The following is a 24,821-nucleotide window of genomic DNA, read 5'->3' as shown; positions in this document are numbered from 1 at the left end:
CAATAAGGTTAACAATGGATTTTTCATCACAGACGCTGAAAGCGAGAAGATCCTGGAACAAAGTATTTCAAACACTGAAAGACAATGGATGCCAACCAAGAATTCTGTATCCAGCAAAATTAAGCTTCAGGTACGACAACGAAATAAAAATCTTTCATGATAAACAAAAGCTAAAAGAATTTGCAGCCAGAAAACCAGCATTGCAAAGCATCTTGAGCAAAACACTACACGAGGAAGAAATGAAAAACAATAACCAAAACCATCAGTGGGAAGTGCCTCTATAAAGACAGAGGGCGGGGGGAAAGCTAACCATGGAGAAACAAACTAAATTAAAAAAAAAAAAAAAAGAAGATAAATAATCAAACATGGCTGGAAGTACAAACCATATATCAATAGTAACTCTAAACGTTAATGGCTTAAACTCTCCAATAAAGCGACATAGGCTGGTAACATGGATTAAAAAAACAAATCCAACAATATGCTGCCTCCAGGAGACACATCTGATTGGAAAAGACATACACAGGCTGAAGGTGAAAGGATGGGAAAAAATATACCACGTACACGGTCCTCGTAAGCAAGCAGGGGTGGCCATCCTCATATCGAATAAAATTGACTTCAAGACTAAATTAATCAAAAGGGATAAGGAAGGACATTATATACTGTTAAAAGGAACCATTCACCAACAAGACATAACAATTATCAATATTTATGCACCAAATAATGGTGCTGCGACGTTCATAAAACAAATTCTCCTCAAGTTCAAGAATCAAATATACCACAACACAATAATTATGGGTGACTTCAACACACCTCTCTCATAATTGGACAGATCCTCCAAACAAAAGCTGAATAAAGAAACTATAGAACTCAATATCACAATCAACAACCTAGACTTAACTGACATATATAGAATATATCAACCATCATCAAGTGGATATACTTTTTTCTCAGCAGCACATGGATCCTTCTCAAAAATAGACCATATATTATGCCATAGGGCAACCCTCAGTAAATATACAGGGGTGGAGAAAATACCATGCATTTTATCTGATCATAATGGAATGAAACTGAAAATCAATGATAAAAGAAGGAAGGAAAAATCCTACATCACATGGAAAATGAATAATATGTTACTGAATGATCAATGGGTTACATAAGACATAAAGGAGGAAATCAAAAAATTCTTAGAGATAAATGAAAATACAGACACAACATATCGGAATCTATGGGACACAATGAAAGCAGTTTTAAGAGGGAAATTCATCGCTTGGAGGTCATTCCTCAAAAAAAGGAAAACCCAACAAATAAATGAGCTCACACTTCATCTCAAAGCCCTAGAAAAGGAAGAGCAAAACAACAGCAAATGTAGCAGAAGGCAAGAAATAATTAAAATCAGAGCGGAAATCAACGAAATTGAAACAAAAGAAACCATTGAAAAAATTAACAAAACTAAAAGTTGGTTCTTTGAAAAAATAAGTAAGATCGACAGACCCTTAGCCATGCTAACGAAGAGAAGAAGAGAGAGAACTCAAATTACTAACATGCGGGATGAAAAAGGCAATATCACAACAGACGCTACAGAAATACAGAAGACAATTAGAAATTATTTTGAAAACCTATATTCCAATAAAATAGAAGATAGTGAAGACATCGATAAATTCCTTAAGTCATATGATTTGCCCAGACTGAGTCAGGAGGATACTCACAACTTAAACAGACCAATAACAATACATGAAATAGAAGAAGCAATCAAAAGACTTCCAACCAAGAAAAGCCCAGGACCGAATGGGTATACAGCGGAGTTTTACAAAACCTTTAAGGAAGAATTAATACCAATACTTTTCAAGTTATTTCAGGAAATAGAAAAAGAAGGAGCTCTGCCAAATTCATTCTATGAGGCCAACATCACCCTGATTCCGAAACCAGACAAAGACACCTCAAAGAAAGAAAACTACAGACCAATATCTCTGATGAACCTAGATGCAAAAATCCTCAATAAAATTCTGGCGAATCGGATACAAAGGCACATCAAAAAAATTGTGCACCATGATCAAGTAGGATTCATCCCTGGGATGCAAGGATGGTTCAATATACGGAAATCAATAAATGTTATTCACCACATCAATAGACTTAAAAATAAGAACCATATGATCATCTCAATAGACGCAGAAAAAGCATTCGACAAAGTACAGCATCCCTTTATGTTCAAAACATTAGAAAAACTAGGGATAACAGGAACTTACCTCGACATTGTAAAAGCTATCTATGCTAAGCCTCAGGCTAGCATCATTCTCAATGGAGAAAAATTGAAGGCATTCCCCCTAAAATCTGGAACAAGACAGGGATGCCCTCTATCACCACTTCTATTCAATATAGTTCTCGAAACACTGGCCAGAGCAATTAGACAGACGAAAGAAATTAAAGGCATAAAAATAGGAAAGGAAGAACTTAAATTATCACTATTTGCAGATGACATGATTCTATACCTAGAAGACCCAAAAGGGTCTACAAAGAAACTACTAGAACTAATAAATGAATTCAGCAAAGTGGCAGGATATAAAATCAACACGCATAAATCAAAGGCATTTCTGTATATCAGCGACAAAACTTCTGAAACGGAAATGAGGAAAAACACTCCATTCACAATATCCTCAAAAAAAATAAAATACTTGGGAATCAACCTAACAAAAGAGGTGAAAGATTTATACAATGAAAACTACAAAACCCTAAAAAGAGAAGTAGAAGAAGATCTTAGAAGATGGAAAAATATACCCTGTTCATGGATAGGCAGAACTAACATCATCAAAATGGCGATATTACCAAAAGTTCTCTATAGGTTTAATGCAATGCCAATCAAAATCCCAATGGCATTTCTTGTAGAAATGGATAAAGCAATCATGAAATTCATATGGAAAAATAAAAGACCCAGAATAGCAAAAGCAATTCTAAGCAGGAAGTGCGAATCAGGCGGTATAGCGATACCAGACTTAAAACTATATTACAGAGCAATAGTAACAAAAACAGCATGGTACTGGTACCAAAACAGGAGGGTGGACCAATGGTACAGAATAGAGGACACAGAGACTAATCCACAAAGCTACAACTATTATAGTTGATAAAGGAGCTAAAAGCATGCAATGGAGGGAGGATAGCATCTTCAACAAATGGTGCTGGGAAAACTGGAAATCCATATGCAACAAAATGAAACTGAATCCCCTCCTCTCGCCATGCACAAAAGTTAACTCAAAGTGGATTAAGGAGCTAGATATCAAATCAGAGACTCTGCGTCTGATAGAAGAAAAAGTTGGCGCTGATCTACATATTGTAGGGTTGGGCTCCAAATTCCTTAATAGGACACCCATAGCACAAAAGTTGATAACAAGAATCAACAAATGGGACTTACTTAAACTGAAAAGTTTTCTCTCAGCAAGAGAAACAATAAAAGAGGTAAATAGGGAGCCTACATCCTGGGAACAAATTTTTACTCCTCACACTTCAGATAGAGCCCTAATATCCAGAGTATACAAAGAACTCAAAAAAATTAAACAATAAGAAAACAAATAACCCAATCAACAAATGGGCCAAAGACCTGAACAGACACTTCTCAGAGGAGGACATACAATCAATCAACAAGTACATGAAAAAATGCTCACCATCTCTAGCAGTCAGAGAAATGCAAATCAAAACCACCCTAAGATACCATCTCACTCCAGTAAGATTGGCAGCCATTATGAAGTCAAACAACAACAAGTGCTGGAGAGGATGTGGGGAAAAGGGTACTCTTGTACATTGCTGGTGGGACTGCAAACTGGTGCGGCCAATCTGGAAAGCAGTATGGAGATTCCTGGGAAAGCTGGGAATGGAACCACCATTTGACCCAGCTATTGCCCTTCTTGGACTATTCCCTGAAGACCTTAAAAGAGCGTACTACAGGGATACTGCTACATCGATGTTCATAGCAGCACAATTCACAATTGCTAGACTGTGGAACCAACCCAGATGCCCTTCAATAGATGAATGGATAAAAAAAATGTGGCATTTATACACCATGGAGTATTACGCAGCACTAAAAAAATGACAAAATCATAGAATTTGCAGGGAAATGGATGGCACTAGAGCAGATTATGCTAAGTGAAGCTAGCCAATCCCTAAAAAACAAATACCAAATGTCTTCTTTGATATAATGAGAGCAACTAAGAACAGAGCAGGGAGGAAGAGCAGGAAGAAAAGATTAACATTAAACAGATACATGAGGTGGGATGGAAAGGGAGAGAAAAGGGAAATTGCATGGTAATGGAGGGAGACCCTCATTGTTATACAAAATTACATATAAGAGGTTGTGAGGGGAATGGGAAAATAAACAAGGAGAGAAATGAATTACAGTGGATGGGGTAGAGAGAGAAGATGGGAGGGGAGGGAGGGGGGATAGTAGAGGATAGGAAAGGTAGCAGAATAGAACAGTTACTAATAGGGCATTATGTAAAAATGTGGATGTGTAACCAATGTGATTCTGCAATCTGTATTTGGGGTAAAATTGGGAGTTCATAACCAACTTGAATCTAATGTATGAAATATGATATGTCAATAGCTTTGTAATGTTTTGAACAACCAATAAAAAAATAAATTAAAAAAAAATAAAAAAGAAAAAAAAAGAAAGTCTTGTAGAATAGCTGTGTATCCATCTGGTCCTGGGCTTTTCTTGGTTGGTAGGCCTCTGATAGCATCTTCTATTTCATTGTTTGAAATTGATCAGTTTAACTTGTATATATCATACTGATTCAGTTTGGGCAAATCATACGACTCTAGATAAATTTTCAATGCCTTTGATATTGTCTATTTTACTGGAGTACAAATTTTCAAAATAATTTCCAATTATCTTCTGTATTTCTGTAGTGTCCATTGTGATATTTCCTTTTTTATCATGGATAGTAGTAATTTGAGTTTTCTCTCTCCTTCTCTTCATTAGCATGGATAAGGGTTTATCAATTTTATTTATTTTTTCAAAGAACCAACTTTTTGTTTTGTCAATTTTTAAAATTGTTTCTTTTATTTCAATTTCAGTTATTTCAGTTCTGATTTTAATTATTTCCTGTCTTCTCCTGCTTTTGGTGTTGATTTGCTCTTCTTTTTCTAGAGCTTTGAGATGCAATGTTAGGTCATTTATTTGATGACTTTTTCTTCTTTTAAGGAATGAACTCTATGCAATGAATTTTCCTCTTTGTGTACTGTCTTCATAGTGTCCCTGAGATTTTGATATGTTGTATCAATGTTCTCATTTACCTCTAAGAATTTTTTAGTCTCCTCTTTAATGCCTTCTGCAACCCATTGTTCATTCAATAGCATATTATGTAATCTCCAGGTGTTGAAGTATCTTTTATTTTTTATTTTATTCTTTATTTCTAATTTCATTCCATTATGATCTGATAAAATGCAGGGTAGAATCTCTACTTTTTTGTATTTGCTGAGTTGCTTTGTGGCATAATATATAGTATATTTTACAGAAGGATCCATGTGCTGCTGAGAAGAAAGTGTATTCACTCGTTGATGGGTGGAATATTCTATATGTCAGTTAAGTCTAAGATATTGATTGTATTATTGAGTTCTATAGTTTCTTTGTTTAACTTTTGTTTGAAAGATCTATCTAGTGGTGAAAGAGGTGTGTTTAAGTCAATCATACTATTTTATTGTGGTCTATTTGACTCTTGAAGTTGAGAAGAGTTTGTTTGATGAACATAGATGCTCCATTTTTGGGGGCATATATGTTTATAATTGATATATATTGTTGGTGTGTGATTCCCTTAAGCAGTGAAATGTCCTTCTTTGTTCTTTTTTATTAATTTTGGCTTGAAGTATACTTTATTTGATATAAGGATGGAAACCCATGCTTGTTTCTGAAGTCCATGTGAGTGGTATGCTTTTTCCCAAACTTTCACCTTCAGTCTGTGGATATCTTTTCCTATGAGATGACTCTCTTGAAGGCAGCATATTTTGGGGTCTTTTTTTTTTTTTAATCCAATCTGCCAGTCTATGTCTTTCGATTGGGGAGTTTAGGCCATTAACATTTAGGGTTATTATTGAGACGTGATTTATAGTCCCAGTAATTTTTTTTATTTTTGGTATTTAACTCAACTTGGTTTCTCCCTTGACTTGTTTTTCCTATAGTGTAATACCTCTCTTTGCTGATTTTCATTGTTGTTTTTCATTTCCTCCACATGGAATATTTTGCCAAGGATGTTCTATAGTGCAGGCTTTCCAGTTGAAAATTCTTTTAACTTTGTCATGGAAGGTTTTTATTTCATCAGCAAAGCATCAACAAATATAAAGCTTATTTTTCTGAATATAAGATTCTTGGTTGGCATCCATTTTCTTTCAGAGCTTGGTATATGTTGTTCCAGGATCTTCTAGCTTTGAGGGTCTAATTTGAAAAATATGCAGAGATCCTAGTTGGTTTTCCCCTATATGTAATCTGATTCCTTTCTCTTATGGCTTTTAAAATTCTATCCTTATTCTGTATGCTAAGCATTTTCATTACAATGTGTCTTGGTGTAGATCTGTTGTAATTTTGTACCTTTGGTTTCCTGTAAGCATCTTGTATTTGATTTTCCAATTCATTTTTCACATTTGGAAATTTTTTTGATATTATTTCATTGAAGAGATTGTGCAGTCCTTTGGTTTGAATCTCTGTGCCTTCCTCTATCCAAATAAATCTAAGATTTGTTCATGATTTCTTACCATCTTCTCTGTGTGATCAACTTTATTTTCTAGATTGTACACTTTGTCTTCATTATCTGATGTTCTGTCTTCCAAGTGATCTAGTTCTGTTGGTGATGCTTTCTATTGAGTTTTTGATTTGATTTATTGTTTCCTTCATTCCAGGATTTCTGTCAGTTATTTTTTTCAGAATCTCTCTTTCTTGAAGTAGTCTTTTGCTTCCTGTATTTACTCTCTTATCTCTTTGTTGGTGTGATCAATGGTTGCCTCTATTTGCTCTCTTATTTCTTTTTTTGGAGTGATTAATTTTTGCCTGTATTTGCTCACTTAGGTCATTCTTTAATTAGTAAATAATTTTAATTATGTCCATTCTGAACTCCTTCTCTGACATTTCATCAACTGCATTGCTAATGGATTCTGTTACTGTAGAATCTTGGTTTGTTTGGGTCATTTTCCTCCCTTTTTTTTTATGTTATCTATGTGTCTTCCTTTCTTGCAGTGTGGATCTGAGGTATTACAGTTTCTACCCTATAATCTTATAGTGTTTCTGCAGATTACCTTTACCTCATCTTGGTGTTAGGCTTCTAGACCCCAGCTGGTGTCCCATAATAAATGCTACTGCAACTGTGCTGAGGATCGAACCCAGTGCCTCATGCATGCTAGGCCAGCGCTCTGCTGCTGAGCCACAATCCCAGCCGTCTAGTCTCGCGTTTTTAAAAACCAAATCAGAACTATCAATTATGTTTAATTTTTAAAGCTTGTGGCATATATATTTCCCTTAAATCCCTAGAATTTACACTAAAGGTGGTGGTGGCAATAGTGGAGTTAACTCAAGATAGCAGTGGAGATGTCCCAAGATGGATGCAACCACTTTCAGAGATGGGGCTGAAAATGTGGGCTGTCAATTTGGAGATGCAGATGCCTTCAGGCCCTATCTGTTGTCTAAAGGTGGAGGCTACTGCGTGGGGAGGGCTATTGCAATGGCTGCAGTGTCCCAAGATGGAGGTAGGGTAGGCCTGGGTTGGGCGTGGGTCTGCTGGTTGGTGGGGGGAGGGTGGGGGGGTGCGGCAGTCCTGCAACTAACCTTGGCCTCAGCTCCCTTGTGGATCAGAGTGGTCCTGTGTCTTGGGCTGGGCTCTGTAGTGGGTATGTCGGGTGGCAGGGTCCTAGGCTGGGGTTTGGGCCTTGGCTCCTGCACGGGTGGGTGAGGATGGTCCTGGGCCATGTCTTAGTCTCTTTTTATAACTCTTTTTAAAAAAAATTGATTTGAAGGACTTATTTAAGTATATTCATTCTTTGTATAAATATCAAAAAAGTTTGAAATTTATTTTTTCTATGACTTTGTGATATTTTTTGGTCTATAAAAGGTTACAATTTTTATTTAATTAAACTTGTCATTTCTTTCATATTATTTACTGGTACTCTGTTTCCATCTAAATATTCTCTAAATATATACTTATACTTTTCTTTTTTTGAAAAATGAAAAATAAAAAAATAATCTACTTGGAATTTGTTTTGGTATCAGGCATGAGGTAGAGGGTTGATTTTTATCCCCAATTTTACTAGCCAATTATTCCAATGTCCCTTATTTAATAAACCATCATTTCTGCACTTATTGAAATGCTAACTTTATCAAGTAATGATTGGGTATACTTCCAAATTTCTATTAGTATTATATTGTTTTGATAATTGTAGTTTTATAATTCATTTTATTAGGGTTGTATCTTTAAAAATGTTTTTAAAATAACATGTTTGCCTCAAACCAGTTTTCTCTGAGGTTAGCAAAATGACTACATTATTTTTTTAAAAAGTGAAAAGCATTTTTATATCTATAGCTTATAAAGTTTTTTTTTTTTTAAAGTAACTTAAATGTCTAAATACTAGTGTTATAAAATTTGTCTAGAGAGGTAAAACTTAGGTTTCCTTTCATGTCTATCAGTAATTCTATACCTTCATAGAAATGAGTATACATCTCTTAATCCAAGCAAGAAATGTGGACATGGACAGTGTCTGAAATGTAATTCTGAATATTATAGTGTCTCAGTATCTATAGATTAAATATCAGGAGCCAAATGATATTATCTATATTGAATAAGGCATTTCTAAAAGGCCACTGCACCTGCTTGTGATTGACTCAGGAGCAAGCAATGTTAGGCAGTTCTGTAAGGGTACTGATATGTGGTAATATTTTACTATTAACCTTTTTAAAAAATATTTTTAGCTATAGATGGACATAATATCTTTATTTTTATTCATTTCTTTTTGTGGTACTGAGAACCAAATCCAGTGCCTCGCTCATGCTAGGCAAGTGCTCTAACACTGAGTCACGACTTCAGCCCTGCTATTAACCTTTTCAGTCACAGAGTTCACCACCAGTTGACCTTTTGGTCCTAGAGGGAAAGACATTTGTTTCTAGTTTCACTTAAAAAAAATTATACACACACACACACACACACACACATATATTAGTTGTAGATGGACACAATAACCTTTTTTTTATTTTTATGTGGTGCTGAGGATCGAACCCAGTGCCTCATGCATGCTAGGCCAGCGCTCTGCTGCTGAGCCACAATCCCAGCCGTCTAGTCTCGCGTTTTTAAAAACCAAATCAGAACTATCAATTATGTTTAATTTTTAAAGCTTGTGGCATATATATTTCCCTTAAATCCCTAGAATTTACAGCTGAACCTCTGGAGTCACATGACTACTGTATGCCCAGAAGACACTTACCATAATGCTAGATGAGTACAAATGCTCTAACATGGAAATTAGGTGTACTTAATGAGCAAAAGGCTTAGCTAAGGGGCTTGAAATCTATGTTCAGAGAAATCATTGCTTTAAACATTATCACATTAAAGTTTCAATTTTTAAAATTTTGAATTTACAGTCAATACTTATTGTCATTGTATGCAAAGCAGATAAAATGCAAAAGTAGTATTTTGTAAAAGGAAATAGGAATAAGAGATACTGTTAGATGAACCAAATGTCTATTGCCTTCATTTTTGCTTCTGGCTGTCTTGATTAGTTCACACTTGACCCATTCATTAAAATGAACAGACAACATTATTGTATTCCTGTCTTCTTTAGACTTAATTAGAGTCTTTTTTTATAACTATTATTTTATAGAAAATCTAATTCTTTAATGAAATTACTTTCTGGCTCTGATGTCATAATCATGTTTTATCAGTCATTTATTTGATGTATTTTTTTTTAATTAAAAAATTTAAACACCAGAAAAATAAATTAGTATTCACTTGATACATAATTATTAACTTATTCTAAAAGGAAAACTCTTGGTATCATTAACGTAAAAGCTGTATTATTAGCAGAGTATTTTCATCTTAAGTCTGAAAAAAATGAGTGTAAATGCAAGAGTCCAGTTTGATCACATAGCACAGATGTTTTATTTGTTTGAGGTGCTTGGGATTGAACCCAAGGCCTCATGCATGCTAGACATGCACATGCACTGAGCTACATCCTCAGCTATTAGCACAGTCTTTTGAAAGTTTCATATTCCTACTTTTCCAACATAGCCACATAGTATAAGATGGTATGAAACATTATATCTGCTCCACTCTAAGTTTTTTCTGTCATTCATTCAACCTTAGATACTAGTCTTAATTAAAATATAAATATTAAAAATTATTTTGATTGTACTTATATGTAAACATATACTTTTAAGTAAAATTCCTATAAGTGTTATTAGGAAAGCAGGAATGCTGCATTTCCATGATACTTTTTTTTTTTTTTTTTTGGTTGGGGGCGGAAAAGCAAAGTGATTTGTAAATTGTCCAGTAGGTGGCGGCATCTAGTTAGAATATGTACAAATACAGACAAAGCTCTTTAAGAGCTGAACTTATTTTGACTTGAACTTTAAATGCATACTTATAAACATACTAAAATTTATTTTCCACTTATCACTTTCCATCTTTAAATAAAAGGAAAAGTTTCTGAGGATGAATTTTTCTTTGTCCGAGGTCAGTTTTCCTTAACCTCTTATTTAGCAGTAAATGTTAAAGATTTTGGCTGGTTAACTGAATGGCAGTTTCCAATCTGTTTTCCAGCCCCCCAAATACAAACTCCATTGTAGTCCCCTTATAACATTTAAACAGCCAACAGTAAATAAAGGAAAAATAATTATTTTTGGATTGTGTATTTAGTTCTTTTTTAGGTATTATATACAAATGAGACCTTGGCTCTAAGAGAAAGATGAAAACTACATTAAATTTATTTAGGCCACATTTTGACTTTATAATTCACATAAAATCCCTAGTTTAACTACCTAAGATTTTAAAGTAAATGATGTAGCACTTTCTAGGGATTTCCAAAATTCTGTCTGTGCTTCCTTCCTTTCTTTCCTTCCTCCTCCTTCTCTCTCTCCTTCCCTTTCTTTCTTTGCCAGTGATTTTGGCAGAGATTGTTCTTCTTGCCTTTGCCACATTTCTTCCTTTTGTTTCAGATTTATAAATGCATGCAAGCACAGAACATGAATATCTTAATGAGTTAAGATTTTCCAAATTTGTGAATATCTCTTTCTAGGTGCATTTTTTTGTGAAAACCATCTTTATGATACCTCTGCTCTTGAGTGTTAAGATGAAATACTCAAAGAAAATCTGCTGGTCTCTTTCTACTCTGATTTGCGGAGGACTGAAGGAGAAAATCAAACTCCTGTGCTGACTGACACAGATAAGGATTTTGGGGTTTTGACCTCTGTTGAGTGCTCAGGAATATGAGACTTTCGAAAGCCTGTGCTAATGGCTGAGGATGTAGCTCAGTACTGAGTACATATCTAGCATGCACGAAGCCTTGGGTTCAATCCCCAGCGTCTCAAACAAATAAAACATCTGTGCTATGTGATCAAACTGGACTCTTGCATTTACACTCATTTATTTTAGATTTACTGTGAAAATACTCTGTTAATAATATAGTTCTTAAGTTGATTGATACCAAAAGTTTTCCTTTTAGAATAAGGTAATAATTATGTAGTGTGAACTGTTAAAGAAAAATGTAACTGAGCTAATAATGGAGACTCAAGTGAATACTAACTTCTTTTTCTGGTGTTTAATTTTTAATTAAAAAAGTAAAAATATATCAAATATATGACTGATAAAACATGCCTATGACATAAGAGCCAGAAAGTAATTTCTCCAGAGTGCCTATTCCAAACTGTTACTGTGTGCTTAATCTCCCATCTTCTTCTGCAAGACCTTAATTCTGTTGCACTTGCTTTTCAGAGAAAATAGATCTGCCAGGTGGGAATTACTTCCATATTCTTTCCTTTTGTTTCTAAATTTCACTCTGAATGTGCTCACCCATCTCTACTACTTCCCTCTCACTTTAGGGGAGGGAATGTTCTCTTGTTCTACAAGGCCACTGGGTTCTGGCTCCTGATCCATCAATCATTTTGTTTTATTTTAATCTGTTCTCCTCTGGATCCTTTCCTTCAATGTACCATGTTTGAATTTTCTAGCCCTAAAACAATCAAAAAGCTATTGAACCAACCAGTAACCAACCAAATATACAAACAGAACTTTCCCCTCAATTCTTCACTTTACTCTTAAATAGCTACTAGTCAGTTCCCTGATTTCTTTCTTTCTCTCTCTCCTTCCTTCCTTCCTTCCTTCCTTCCTTCCTTCCTTCCTCCCTCCCTCCCTCCCTCCCTTCCTCCCTCCCTCTCTCCCTTCCTCCTTCCCTCCCTTCCTTCCTTCCTTCCTTCCTTCCTTCCTTCCTTCCTTCCTTCCTTCCTTCCTTCCTTCCGGGATTGAACCCAGGAGTGATTAACCACTGAGCAACATCCCCATCCCCCCTTTTTTTTAATATTTTATTTTGAGACAACTTCTTGTTAAGTTGCTTAGTGTCTCTCTAAGTTACTGAGGCTGGCTTTGAGCTTGCAGTCTTCCTGCCTCAGCCTTGTGAATTGCTGGGATTAAAGGTGTGCACCACCATGCTGAGCAAGGGCAGATTTTCTTGAAAGAATGGTCTACAACTATTGTCATTACCTCATTGTAAACTTTTATTTACATATTAACTCTTTAGTGATTTGTATTTTATACTATCATGCTATAGAACTGCCTCCTAAATTCCGATTTTTATTTTAACATCTCAGTAGCATCTTAAACATTTGACCACTCATAGATAATAAGACTTTGTTGTTGTACTGGGATGAAACCCAGGGCCTTTTGCATGCTAGGCAAGATGCTGAGCTACATCCTAACTTTTTAAATTTTATTTTGAGACAGGATCTCACTAATGTCCAGATTGGCCTCAAACTTGAGATCCTCCTGCCTCAGCCTCCCAACAGCAGGGATTATGGGCATGTGCCATCATTCTGGGTTAGGAGGATTTCTACTAGGTTTATTATTTTCTGCTGGTTCTCCTCTTTTTTTCCTTCCTTCTTTCTCCTTATTTTTGAAAGCTATTCATTCTTTTGTATATTTTACCTCTTTTGGTTAATTTCTTCACCCACTCAGTCTTCTAAACTAGAAAGTTAAGAGCCATCCTTAGTTCCTTCATCATCATCTTCTTATGCTTCTTCTCTCAGAAACAGTTCCTTAAAAGAGTATTTGTCCTACTTTTTCTGTATCTGATCTTCTTCACCTCTATAGTTAATGGTGGGATTCTGGCCTTCAGCATTCTCTCTCAGGTCATTCAAATAGAATTTAGTCTTGTCATGTTGTCTCCCTGCTATCAGTTTCTCACACTATCATTGTATTAGTTACCTATTGCCATGGAAAAAATTACCCCTCAAAGGTGGCAGCTTGAAACAACAAACATTTATGCTGTTACTATTTCAGCCATCTGGGAGGAGCTCAGCTGGATGGTTCTGACTCATGAGGTTGTAGTCAATATGGTGGCCAATGCTGTGGTCATTTGAAGGTTGTCCTAGAGCTAGAGAATCTTCTTCCAAACTCACTCAACATGGTTGTTGTCTGAACTTCTTAGTTTCCTACTGCATGAACCCCACCATAGGATGCCTACATGTTCTTACAACATGGCAGCTTGCTTCCCCTAAAGCATGTAGTAAGTGCTCAATAAATTATTAGTAATATTCCAGAGATTACTAGACAACATCAACAAGAATCCAGTATGTCTCATATATTTCATATATCAGGGAAGTTTTGCAGGTTTCATATATTTATTAGTCATCTATAGATTTCCTATTTTTCTTTATTGTTATTACTCCAATTGGTGATTATCCCATCATATTTTTAATGGGTTGTTAATGATATAGAAAAGAAAAACTATTGACATTTTCTATTTTGGCACTTAACTAGATTATTTTATTCATTCTAATTATCTTTAGATGTTTGCTTTGGGTCTTGTTAGTTTATGAATGCATCACCAGAAAATAGTCTTAATTTTTATGTCCTTTTCAGGAATGATTCTGAGAACCATAGTCTTATTGTTGAAATTTGTTGAATGCCTTTCAATGTCTTTTAAATTATAATAGATTTTTACTTCTTGACAAACTTATTTAATGTTTACAGATCAAGGTATATTCTTGATTATGGAGGACTATTTTTATTTTGTACCATATTTGAATGGCAGAATTTATTCAGAATTTTATATCTATAAAGTAAGATTAATTGTCTGTGTGTGTGTGTTTACATGCTTATGTCCATGTATAGGAATGTATGTTTATGATGTTGGGGTTGAGGTGGAAGTAGAGGTGTTTATGTTTGTATAACTGCTTTGTCAATTATGCATCTTTGTCAGCTAATGAGTGGAGGTGGTTACTCATTTATTTCTATGCTTTAAAATAGCTTATATAACATGAGGATTATCTATCTGTTCCCTAAAATTTTGAAAGATTTCACTGGAAAAGCCATCTGGTTCAAATAATTTCTTGGAGGACATTCTCTGACTCTCTTCTCAGCTTCTTTCATATTTACTATTCTATTTCAGTTGACAAGTTATTCTGGAGTTAGTCTTGGCAATATATCCATATACTGAGATTTTACAGTATCTGTTTACCAAGATTTAAAATTTTACTGACATAAAATCTCAATGTGTTTTTTAATAGTAATCCTCCTTCTTGTTTGTACATTCCCTTTCTATTTCTAATTTGTTTATATTTTTCTCTACTCTAAAAAATCTTGAAGTTTTAAGTTAGCTTTTTATTTTAGCAAAACTTTGTATTTACAGAAAAAGTAAAAAGATAGTATAGAGATCTCCTATATATCCATACCCGCTTACCCAATTAAATTAGTATGATATGTTTTTTTTTTACAACCAGTGAACCAGTATTAATACATTATTATTAACTAAAGTCCAATTTTATTTATATATCCTTTATTTTTACCTAAGTTCTTTTTCTGTTCCAGGATAGCATTCAGGAGCCCACATTATATTTAGTTCTCAGGCTTTCTTAGTCTAATCTTTGCTGTGAGACTTTGTTTTGAATGACTTTGACAGTTTTGAGGTGTACTGGTCAGCTATTTTGTAGAATGTTCAGCCATAGGATTTAACTCATGATTAGACTGAGATTATATGTTCTTAGGAGGACGACCACAGGGTTGTGGACCATTTTCATTATATTACGTTGTGCTATTAACATAACATCACTGTTGATGTTAACTTCAATTACCAGCCTGAGGAAATATTTGTCAGATTTTTCTGTAAAGTTATTCTAGGTTCCCGTTTTTCCCCAGTACACTTTTTGGAAGGAAGTTATTATGTGTAGGCCCCACTTCAGGAATGAGGAGTTATGCTTTACTTCTTTGAGGGCAGAATATTTACATATGTTAATTTGAATTATTCTGCATGTGAAATTTACCTGTACTTCCCCATTTTATTCAATCAGTAATTTATGCCAGTATAGACTTGTGGATATTTATTTTGTACTTTAGGTTAGAATTCCTTGCTACTTTATTTATTTTGTTGCTCAGTTTTTCCAGCTTTGACCATTGGGAGCTCTTTGAGTTGGTTCTTGTGTCCCTTTGATACAACTCCATTGCTGTGGATTTAGTTTTGTTGTTGTTGTCAAGTGCTTCCTCACTTTCTTTCATTACAAGATGCTTCAGACTCATTGACTTTGTTACTGGAATCAACCATTTCTCCAAGGATCCCTGATTTCTTTTATCAGAGACTGATATTAGAAGCCAAAATCTGGATTCCAGGTGTGACTATTGATTCTAGGCACTCTAATAAAGAAAATATATATACTATATATATTGTATATACTATATGCTAATCTATTATACAGATATCTATGCTATATCTGTGTGTAACCATCTGTATGTATAATTAGCTAAACCTGAGTTCATACTGATTTCTCTGGCTCTACTCCATTGCCACATGGATCATTCTAACCTTTTCCCCTTGCTTAATGGTAACATTCCACTCCAACAGTGAGAAGACTATTTCCAACCATCTACCACCTTTTTACTTAATTATTCAATCCCACTATACGTGGATATCAGAATTGCTAGTCTACCCCCATGGAAAACAACTCAGTCAACTAGAATATGGTGCCTATGTGCTTGCCTTTAGTCTTGTAGACTTCACTAATTTTTAGTTACTTAGGCAGGCACCTTTTTCTTTTATTCTCTTTAGTGAGACAATTTCATAGTTTGTAATATAGTTAGATTGTTTTGTCACATTAACATTCCATTCTGGGATTCTTCAACCTCATAAATGATTTTTTTGAAAATTGGTGTACATTATTGTTTCACTTTTTATGCTTTGCAAAATTGTATAATGTCACATATTCACTATTAAAGTATCATGCAGAATAGTTTTACAACTGTGAAAGATTGCCTGTGTGAATACCTGTTCAATCCTTCTTCTTTCCACAAGCCCCTGGCCACCACTGATTTTTTTTTTTACTGTCTTTATAATTTTGCCTTTTCAGTTAATACTGAATTAACTGATTATGATTGGAATTGTTCTTTCACTTAGCAATATGAAGTTAAGATTCATCCATGTCATTTTGTGACTTGGTAGCTATTTTCTGGTCACAGAATAATATTCATTCTATGGATATACCAATCACAGTTTGTTTATCACTTTACTTATCAAAAGATATTTTGGTTGCTTCCAGTTTTGGGCAATCCCATGAATAAGCCTGCTATAAATATTTGTGTGCAGATTTATGTGTGAATACATGTTTTCAACTTATCTGGATAAATATGTAGGAACATGATTGCTGGATTACATGATAAGACTTTATCTTGGAATGAGAGTGCCTAACTTGTCTTCCAAAATGGCTGTACCATTTTATATTCCTACAGACGATGAATGAAAATTCCCTATTCTCTGCATCTTTTCCAGCAATTGGTATTATCATTTTGGTGTGTGGGGGTTAGCCATTCTAATAAGTATGTAGTGCTATGTTTTTTTAAAATTTGCATATCCCTGAAAAATGGTCGACATCTTTTCATGAAAACACTTATTTGCCATCTGTATCTTTTCTTTAGGTATGTGCTGCCCATTTTTAAATATTGGGTTGTTCTTTTGTTTTTGACTTTTAGGAGTTCTTTGTGTATTTTGGATGTAATCTTTTAACAGATATGTATTTTGCAAATATTTCCCCCCAAACTTGGCTTGCCTTTTCATTCTACTAACAATATTTTTTTACATAAAAATTTTTAAATTTTGCGAAGTAGAATTTATCAGTTTTTAATTGCATGGATAATGCTTAAACCAGGTTTGTTTTCAGAGATAGGTGGTGGATTCTGTAAAATCTTTAAGACTTGAATTCTTTTCTGAAACAAAAACATTTCTGTGCCACAACCTGTCAGATTCTGTCATACTAAGGTACAATTTTTAAAAAAAACTACGTGTGTTAGTTTCTTGAAAACATAAAATGTTTAAATTAGTTAATAGGAGAATATAAAGATAAATTATATTGAAACAAAAAAAGAGTTGAACAATGAAATTTCCTGTTATCTTTATGGGGATTAGTCCAAGAGAATGAATTACAAGATAAGAAGGCTAACTGCCAAAAGTCTCCAAAATTTTCTCTTTGTATTTTAATGATTGACTATCTACTTGAAATGTTTACCTTGGATCTAAAATAAAAAATAAAAACACAATTAAAGTTATTTGGTTATGTATATTGTCTTTCTTGTGAACATTGTGATTTGAATACATTATCTTGGGGGAGGTAGGTGATATTTTAGCAGTTTCTTATACATCCTTTTTGCATTAAAGTTCTAGGGAAATTCTATTTGGCTACTTTGACCAATAGTTTTTTTCAGTGTCTCATGTGTAGAAAGATGATTATCATTTCTACTTGGAAGCAACACTGACATTGTTTAAAAATTTTGTGTGTATTAAAGGGTTTCAGGAATATTTGAGAAAATATTAGAGCTTAATTCATTTTTAAACAACTTGTATAGACGGTTTTTTACTTTTGTGAGTATTGAGCAAGTGATTTTTTAATCAGTAGATCTTTCTCATCGTGAGGATGAAGATACCTTTTTCCCAGTGTTTCACACTCAGATATCTCCAGAAGAATATGAAAACCATATGCAAAATGCCAATCAAGGTATGTTTTAATTTTTATGATCATAGATATTGACACAACAGAATACTAACTGTATACAGAAATACTCATAGAAGAAATGATTTGATGTAATTTAATCCAGAGGGGAGTAGAAATAGATGGGGTTAAGGATGACACACAGTTATGAATCAATATTTGTTGAAGCTAGTTGTTGAAAGTTCATTATACTGTTTTTTATATTTTTGGATGTTTGAACTTTTATATAATAAAGAGTTAAAATGAAAAAGCAGGCTGTAAGTAATGGAAACTTGGCTTAAGCAAGAAAAAAAAAATAAAGGAAAGGAGCTTGGTGGTAGACAGCTTTTCTTTGGGTTCCAAAGGCATGTGCCATGGTTAGTCATTGAGAGGGAGGCTAAATCCCAAAGTCCTAGTTAAGAGGTGGGCTAACCAGGTGGATTTAGGTGCCTCCCCCCTGTGTAACCATCTTGTCCAACCCATCAAGGACTGGGGTCAGGTGGGAACATGGCAGTGCCTGCTATATCACCACCAGACTAAAGGGGACAAAAGCACATCACTAATGAGACAGATAATCCAATGTTTTTTTACCCTGCAGTTTATTAGAAGTCTTATGGAAACTTCTAATAGAGTTTCATAATAAAGTTTTATTATGTTTTAAGGAAACTGTATTATAAATGTAGAGATGGCTGCATTTGAATTATTTTAATGTTAAGTGTATATGAAACTTCAACTAAATATATCTACCTCATATTTCAAATAAGACTACTTGATTAACGGGAAAAAAGTAATAAATTTTATATCTAAGGTTGTCACTTCTCTCTCCCAAAGTAATTCAAACTACTTAGTTTGTTTAACAAGTAATTGTATGATTGCCTAATACATAATACCCAGTTATAATCTATAGGTTTATTTATCTAGAAACTTCTTTTTTCTTTTATGTGGTACTGGTGAAACCATGGCCTCATGTACTGAGTTACATCTCCAATCCTTTTTATTTTTCATTTTGAAAAAGGGTCTCATTAAGTTGCCAGGCTGGTTTTGAACTTTTGATCCTCTTGCCTTTGCCTCAAGAGTAGCTGGGATTCCAGGCATGTGCTATCACACTCAGCTAGAAACTTTTAAATTAGAACAAAACACATTTTTTTTTTTTTAACTCAGATTTACTTTTGTTTGAGAAGAATTGAAATTCAGCAGTCTTACTCTTTTCCTAGTTCTTTCTAGCCATTTTCATCAAAATTTATTCCTTAATGGTTCAGTTTGTATTGATAATCAGCTGTAAATACACCAATTGACTATTTTCCTTGATTCTTTTTATTTTATTTATTTTAATTTGTTTTAATTAGTTATACATGACAGTAGAATGCATTTATGCAGTTTGATATACTATACATAGATGGGATATAATTTCTCATATTTCTGAGTGTAATGTTGCAGAATCATACTGGTCATGTAATCACGTATATACATATAGTAATAATGTCTGTTTCATTCTACTATATTTCGTATCCCCACATCTTCTTCTCTTTCCTCCCATCACTTTCTTCTACATAATCTAAGTTAACGCTATTCTTCCCTAGTGCCCCGCTTCTTATTGTGAATTAGCATCAACATATTAGAGCAAACATTTGGCCTTTGGTTTTGTGGGACTGGCTTATTTTGCTTAGGATGATATTCTCCAACTCCAAACATTGACTGGCAAATGCCATAATTTTACTGTTTTAAAGCTGAGTAATAGTCCATTGAGTATATATACCACATTTTCTTTATCCATTCATTTACTGAGGGACACCTAGGTTTGTTCTATAGTTTAGCTATTGTGAATTGAGCAGCTATAAACATTGATGTGGCTGCGTCATTGTAGTATGCTGATTTTAAGTCCTTTGGGTATAAACTGAGGAGTGGGATAGTTGGGTCAAATGGTAGTTTCATTCCCAATTTTTTGAGGAATCTACATACTGCTCTCCATAATGGTCGCACCAATTTGCCGTCTCACCAGCTATGTATGAGTGTAACTTTTTCCCCACATCCTCTTCAACATTTATTGTTGCCTGTATTCTTGATGATTGTCATTCTGACAGGAGTGAGACGAAATCTTAGAGTAGTTTTGATTTGCATTTCTCTAATTGCTAGAGATGTTGATCATTTTTTCATACATTTGTTGATCAATTGTATTCTTCTGTGAAGTGTCTGTTCAGTTCCTTAGCCCATTTATTGATTGGGTTACTTGTTTTTTTTTTGGCATTAAGTTTTTTGAGTTCTTTATTGTGGGAGACCGACCTTACACATGACTGGGTCACACTCCCCGGCTGGGTGCTGAGGCGCTCAGTTGCAGAAATGTAGCAGAGCTTTCCCCACTCTTTTTGGGTTCGAGGGTCAGTGTCTCATGCATGGGTGTTTCTTGCTACAGCCCCATGGGTAAAGCTACGCTCACCTGTTCTTTTGTAATATAACCTCTTGCCCTGTTTAGGATAGAATCTTCCATGGAAGTGCCTTGTGTGTGTCCCCTTCTCTTACTGTGCCCTTGGGTGTGGCCTACCAGGTGTCAATCAACCTGCTGACAGTGGACATCATGAAGATAGACTCAGCCCCCTGAAACCTGACCCCTTGTCTCATTTAAATAACTTCTCCTCAATAAAAGGGGTCAGCGCGTGCTCTTGCTCTCTCTTTTTGCGGACCCTTAAGGTCAGAGGAGCCGTCACAGCGACCCCAAAGAAAAAGGTATTTGTGTCTCTTGTGTGGTTATTTCGTGCAGCCCAGTTAGCCCAGTTTAACTGGAGTGACCCCTGAGCCTTTTAGTCGGCGAGAACAGAAACCCGGCACTTTATGTATCCTAGACATTAATGCTTTATTGAATGTGCATGTGGTAAAGATTTTCTCCTAAAGGCTCTCTCCTCACTTTATTGTTTCCTTTGCTGAGAAGAAGCTTTTTAATTTGAATCCATCCCAGTTATTAATTATTTATTGATTTTACTTCTTGTGCTTTAGGAGTCTTATTAAGGAAATCAGATCCTAGGCCAACATGGTGAAGATTTGGGCCTAATTTTTCTTCTATTAGGTGCAGGGTTCTAGTGCCTAAGTCTTTGATCCACTCTGAGTTGATTTTTGTACAGGGTGAGAGACAGAGGTTTAATTTCATTTTGCTACACATGGATTACCAGTTTTGCCAGCGCCGTTTGTTGAATAGATAATTTTTATTAATGTGACCTTTTATTAATTTTATTGACCTTTATTAATTTTATTAATGTACCTCTTACAAGGAAAATCTTGAGTAAACCTAGTCTGGACTGAGCTACTGACTGGTGTTTTCTTTTTTTTTTTGATTTCAATGTGGCAATTTGTCCTATTTTGTGGGGTGAGCTTTATTTGTCATTTAAGGAGACTCTCCTTTTGTGCATATTTTTAGAATTATACTGAAGGGTTCACATGATTTTATATTGTTATTTCTACAGGGGATAAGAGTTCACATATTTTTCCTGCCCTTTTTATGAGCACTCAGGGTCTGAGTGTTTCAGAAGATTGAGGAAAACTGACAAACTGAGATGGCCTCTAGGGATTTATACAGATGGAATAAAGAACATCCAGGACATTTATCCCCAGAACTTGCTTAAAAGACATCTTGAGCTGGGCACAGTGGTGCATGCTTGTAATACCAGTGACTCAAGAGGCTAAGGCAGGAGGATTACAAGTTCTAGGTCAGCCTGGGCAACTTAGCAAGACCCTGTCTCAGAATAAAAAATAAAAAGGGTTGGTGATATAGCTCATTGGTAGAGTTTCCCAGGGTCCAATCTCTGATACCACCATCCCACAGAGGGAGGAAAAAAAAGGCTTGAACCAAAGATTTATTGTTTTGAAGGAGTGATGGCAAATTAATAGAATAATTGGAGATGCCTCTAGTTAATATTTAGGGGAAGTTTTGTTTCACATCAAGACAAAAATAGAATATATATATTTTAAAAATTCTCATGATACCAGAGATTTCTTTTTCACATGCATGACTCTGAAATAGTTCTGTTCATATTTCCCATCATTCTCAAGGAATCAATATCAAGAAGGTTGATACATGATAATAATACAAGAAATGAGAAGTTCATTTAAACTTAAGTATCACATTTGTTTTTTTAAGAAAAAATTATACACACACACACACACACACACACACACATATATATCTGGATCTGAAATTTGGAAGGTACTTTTTCTGTCTGTGCTTTCTTATAACTTAAATATATGCTTAAAGTGAATTTTTAGTGTAACATATAATTGTAATCATGAAAACATTTTGAACTTTTTTAATATTAGATTTTACCTATGATGTGGAAAGAAATGAGTCATTGATCAAAGCAGAAAAGAAACCTTTCTCAAATACAGAAAAATTTGAGCTCAGGGGTAAACACAACCACGATTTTGTTAAGCGAAACATTGAGGTATGTACTTAGAAATTCAGGAGTCAGAATGTGTGACTAAACGAGCTGCAACAATGATGGTAGAATGTTTAGGATCTTTAAATATTTCTGACCATGTTAAATGTGTTCATAATTGAACCAGAACATATATCTGAAAGAAAAGTTTTCTGAATCAATACTTACCTTCACTGTTTTCTATTACATTCTATCCCGTCCTATCCTATCCTATCCTAACCTATCTTATCCCTTTAAAAAAAATGCTAGCTGCAACTGGCATTTATTTCATCACCTAGAAAAGTCTGGTTCCTACAATTTGAAATATATTTATTTAGATAATATCTTTGGATGATGTTTCCTAGATTTTCTATTGTGTATTAGTAAATTTGGTTTTTAAAAGTAATGAGATGGATTATGTAGCTAGTGCATTTAGAACTTGGAATGAGGATGCTTCTGGCAGAGCAGCAAGGGTAGACTGGAGAAGCCCACTAGTTGTCTGCCTCCCACTGTGCCTCTTGGTCACTGTCCTTGATAAAGCTCCCTGCTTCAGGGGTTATTCCTTGAATTTGCAAGTTCCGTAGCAAATTTGTTTATAAGACAGACTCAGACTAACCAAGGATACAGGAACTCCTGTATTAGACCAGAATATTAATTAATTAATTTATAATAAGAAATGTAAATGGGGTAGAAGAAGGCTCATAGCACAGCCCTTGAGCAACTAGTTACTAGAAGGCTGCATTGGTGAGAGTGAAGTCTTAGGAAGAGAAAGTAAGTAATTCCTACTGTTCAGTCTGATGCTTTTCCCACCATTTACATGTCATATTCAGGCAGACAAGATTCATGAGTCAACCTGCTACTGCCAGGACTGATCTTTGGGACTCTAAATTTTTTTGTACTCCATATTCAAGTGATCTTTAGGAAACCTTATCCAGCTTGAGCTGTCTCTTTGTGCTGGCTCATTCTATACTATTTATTGCTTAGTTTTCTAAGAGCTTTAGAATTTCTCCCATATTCAAGTTCTGGCTGGCACAGCTCCACCACAGATTACATTTCCCCCATTTTAATAATAGTAACTGAATATTTATTTAAATTCCTTATAATATTTATGCTTGAAACTTTCAGTTTCATTTAGTAGATATCTTCTATAAGGAAATGTCAAGAAGAGGAATCCCACCAACATATACAGTAATAATGCATCAGTAAAAATGTGGAAAAAAGGAAGAGTCCTTCCATATGTCTCAGCAAATATATTTTTGCATGTGTGTATGCACATTTTACAAGGAGAGATTTGAAAATGCTCTCTTAGTAACAAAAGGGCCTGTTTATAGTAGAAATATTTTTGTTTGGAAGTGGCCCCACAAAAGTGTTTGTCATAAAATAAAATTACCTAGCAATATAAAATTAGGGTTAGGGTCTAACATATGTCTCTCAACATATGTCTTGGTGTTTCTATTCTGTGGATGCCTCTGCCACTTTTTTATTTTCCTGAATTATGAATTGCTTTGAATATTTAATGTTTCTCATTAATTAATTCTGTAGTTGGCTAAGAATTCAAGAAACCCAGTGGTTATGATTGACAGAGAGAAGCAAAGACTGGCTGAACTTTTGAAGGACTTAGATGATGGAGATTCGGGACTGTCCAGTTCTGAGGTATGGAAACTCATAGTCAATGACTTATACAGTATATTTTTTTTAGGTTATGATACAGTATTCTCTGACTTTAAAAATTCCTATTGTATACATGTTTTCAAATTCATTTTTGGTCAATTTATTATTAATTCTTTAAGATCATTTTAAGTCTTTATTAGAGGACCACACATTGATTATCACTATAGTAACCACCGCCTGTGATGAGATGGGCTTAGACACTGATGACATAAGAATATATTTCTCTCTATCCTTTTTTATTATCCCCACATTGGACACATGGTGTTTCACTATAGTTTTCAGTAATCCTAAAGAATACCATCCTGCTCCTTCCCAGTTAAACTTGACCAATTAATTCCCTGGGAGGCAAAAAACTGAGCTGAAAAGGGGAAATATGTAATGTAGGGGACAAGTGCAGGTATTTATAGTGTCCCAGAAGGTCCCAGAAAGAGTGCAGTGGCCCAGTGTTTATATAGTAATATCGTAGGAATATTCTTTACTTCTACAAAGAAATACACCCTCCTGTGTTCCTTGACACAACTAGCCCTGCTGTTTTTTATTCTCCTGTGTTGAATAGAGACATGGTGGAGCAAATG

General features: G+C 34.7%; 1 protein-coding gene across 1 annotated transcript in view; it reads left to right on the top strand.

The window, feature by feature from the left end:
* Fsip1 (fibrous sheath interacting protein 1) overlaps positions 1–24,821 on the top strand; it is a 200,226-nt gene that overhangs the window by 25,777 nt on the left and 149,628 nt on the right. The window contains exons 7-10 of the mRNA XM_071608080.1: positions 5,135–5,150; positions 18,121–18,202; positions 22,478–22,602; positions 24,118–24,228. Coding sequence (XP_071464181.1) covers positions 5,135–5,150; positions 18,121–18,202; positions 22,478–22,602; positions 24,118–24,228 — 334 coding nt within the window. The remainder of the gene's footprint in view (positions 1–5,134; positions 5,151–18,120; positions 18,203–22,477; positions 22,603–24,117; positions 24,229–24,821) is intronic.

The sequence above is a fragment of the Marmota flaviventris genome, chromosome 2 (genome assembly GCF_047511675.1).
Source record: "Marmota flaviventris isolate mMarFla1 chromosome 2, mMarFla1.hap1, whole genome shotgun sequence".
Lineage (NCBI taxonomy): Eukaryota > Metazoa > Chordata > Mammalia > Rodentia > Sciuridae > Marmota > Marmota flaviventris.
Note: the sequence above shows the minus strand (reverse complement) of the source record. Positions and strands in the feature narration are given on the sequence as shown.